Below are 2,311 nucleotides of genomic sequence, written 5' to 3' on the forward strand. Positions count from 1 at the left end.
TTGGAGGAGTGAAGAGAAAGTTTCAAAGAGTTTTTTAGGATTGGAAGCAGAGGTTATGATTTTAGAGCAGAAGAAAGCAGCTTTAGCAGTAGATAGAGAGGAGGAACAAGTGGAAAGAAGAGATTGGAAGTTAAGAAGGTCCTCTGGGAGTCTGTCAGTACGCGCTGAGTCCGACAGCCGTGGGGCAGGTGGGGTTGGCCGTGCAGGCCTGGAGGTGACGGGACAGAGGTTGTCCAAAGAAGAGGAAAGGATGGAGAGGAGAAGGTCAGTAGCAGTATCAGGGGATAGCAGAGAGAAGGATTCAGGGTCAGGGAGAGCAGAGGTAACAGAAGAGGAAAGATCAGCCGGGAGAGGGAGCGGAGATGACTACAGAGAAACCATGTGGGTAGGTGGAGGAAGTACGGGGGGAGAGGAGAGGGAGTAGGACATGACATCGTGGTCAGAGAGCTGGAGGAGAGTGACGGAGAGGTTACCAGTAGAACAGTCTGGTGAAGATGAGATCCAGCTGGTTGCCTTGTGGGTCGGAGGAGGAGAGGAGGGAAAGAAGCGGTTCTAATTTATCAGTCTGGATGTTAAAGTCTCCGAGCAGGATGAGATATATATGTGTATATATATATATATACACATGTATATACATGTATATATACACATATACTGTATATACTGATGAGTGAGGTGAGGAGAGTCTCACCTCTCCAGGTGGGATCCCGACACAAAGGCGATCCACCGCCGGCTTCTGTTTCCGTTTAAACACCTGCAGACATTTCATATTTTAGGACAGTAACACAGTGTGTGTGTGTCTCTGTGTGTGTGTCTGTGTGTGTGTCTGTGTGTGTGTGTCTCTGTCTGTGTGTCTCTATGTGTGTCTCTATGTGTGTCTCTGTGTGTGTGTCTGTGTGTGTGTGTGTGTGAGTGTCTGTGTGTGTGTGTGTGTGTGTGTCTCTGTGTGTGTGTCTGTGTGTGTGTGTCTCTGTCTGTGTGTCTCTATGTGTGTGTCTGTGTGTGTGTGTCTCTGTCTGTGTGTCTCTATGTGTGTGTCTGTGTGTGTGTCTCTGTGTGTGTGTCTCTGTGTGTGTACCTTGGTGAGTTGTCTCAGCTCCAGAATGTCTCCATGTCCTTGTCCGTGGACGATCCTCTGTCTCTCTCGGGCCACGTCCTCGTCCTCCTCTCCCAGTGGTCCCAGTTTGGTGAGTTTACTGACCGACCTGACGATGGACAATGAGCTCATGTAGTACTGCTGTGTATATGTAGTACTGTGTAGTACTGTGTAGTACTGTGTACCTGGGTTTGATGAAGAACCTGTACTGGATGAGGACGGTGATGATAAAGAACACGGCTCCCTCCACAGCCATGGCGAACAGGTTCTTACCCACCATGTCCCACTCGAGAGGAGAACGTAACTTGTTCTCACCTGAAAGAAACCATTAAACATCACCTCTACTGTGAGAACACCACCTCTACTGTGAGAGTATCTGTGAGAACACCACCTCTACTGTGAGAACACCACCTCTACTGTGAGAGTATCTGTGAGAACATCACCTCTACTGTGAGAGTATCTGTGAGAACACCACCTCTACTGTGAGAGTATCTGTGAGAACACCACCTCTACTGTGAGAGTATCTGTGAGAACACCACCTCTACTGTGAGAGTATCTGTGAGAACACCTCTCACAGTATCCACACACATTGAGTTGCTGTGTGTGTGTGTGTGTGTGGGTGTGTGTGTGTGTGTGTGTGTGTTACCAAATCTCTCCAGGGCGTCGGCCATTGCCTGGTTCTTCACCATGTCGATGAGTCCTCGTCCGAGACAGAAGTGAGGGAAGATGAGGAGGACGTTCTTCAGGATGTCGTTGAATCCTCCAATCTCCTGAGAACGAGAAGTTAATCCACATTTAATTATGAGGATTCCATTACAGATGCAGTTTAGATGAACTCTGATCTCACGTTGTTTCCGAACAGCTCCATGACGAAGGTGGAGATGCTGCCGTTGATGCCGATGAGGATATTGACGCTGGTGAGGACGACGTAGGCCGTGCTGGGGATCTGGAAGAAGAAGGAGGCCGGGTACATCAGAGGAGTGATGGACCAGCTGAGAACAAGAGAAGAAGAAGTCTGTTAGAACACGAGAGAGAACGTCAAAGATTTATTAGAAGAAACTGAAAGCTCCAGAAAATACACGAAACTTACTTTATGCTAGGATCAATCAAAATATGTTTGGATTAATCTGCTGTTTAAAGTACTGTGTAGTATTACTGTGTGGTAGTACTCTGTATTTCTACTTCGTACCAGTACTCTGTAGCAGTACTCTGTAG

At 47.7% G+C, this 2,311-nt stretch overlaps 1 protein-coding gene across 1 annotated transcript; it reads right to left on the reverse strand.

Annotated features, from left to right (window-relative positions):
• Positions 1-154: 154 nt before the first annotated feature.
• On the reverse strand, positions 155-2,088 carry LOC306797524 (phospholipid-transporting ATPase ABCA1-like; the record flags this gene model as incomplete). Its single annotated transcript, XM_079297447.1, has 7 exons — positions 155-208; positions 379-447; positions 692-754; positions 1,079-1,205; positions 1,282-1,411; positions 1,743-1,866; positions 1,944-2,088. Coding segments are annotated over 7 exons (712 nt in total), but the record flags the coding sequence as incomplete, so codon positions are not given.
• Positions 2,089-2,311: the final 223 nt, after the last annotated feature.

The sequence above is a fragment of the Melanostigma gelatinosum genome (genome assembly GCF_949748355.1).
Source record: "Melanostigma gelatinosum genome assembly, contig: scaffold_517, whole genome shotgun sequence".
Taxonomy (NCBI): domain Eukaryota; kingdom Metazoa; phylum Chordata; class Actinopteri; order Perciformes; family Zoarcidae; genus Melanostigma; species Melanostigma gelatinosum.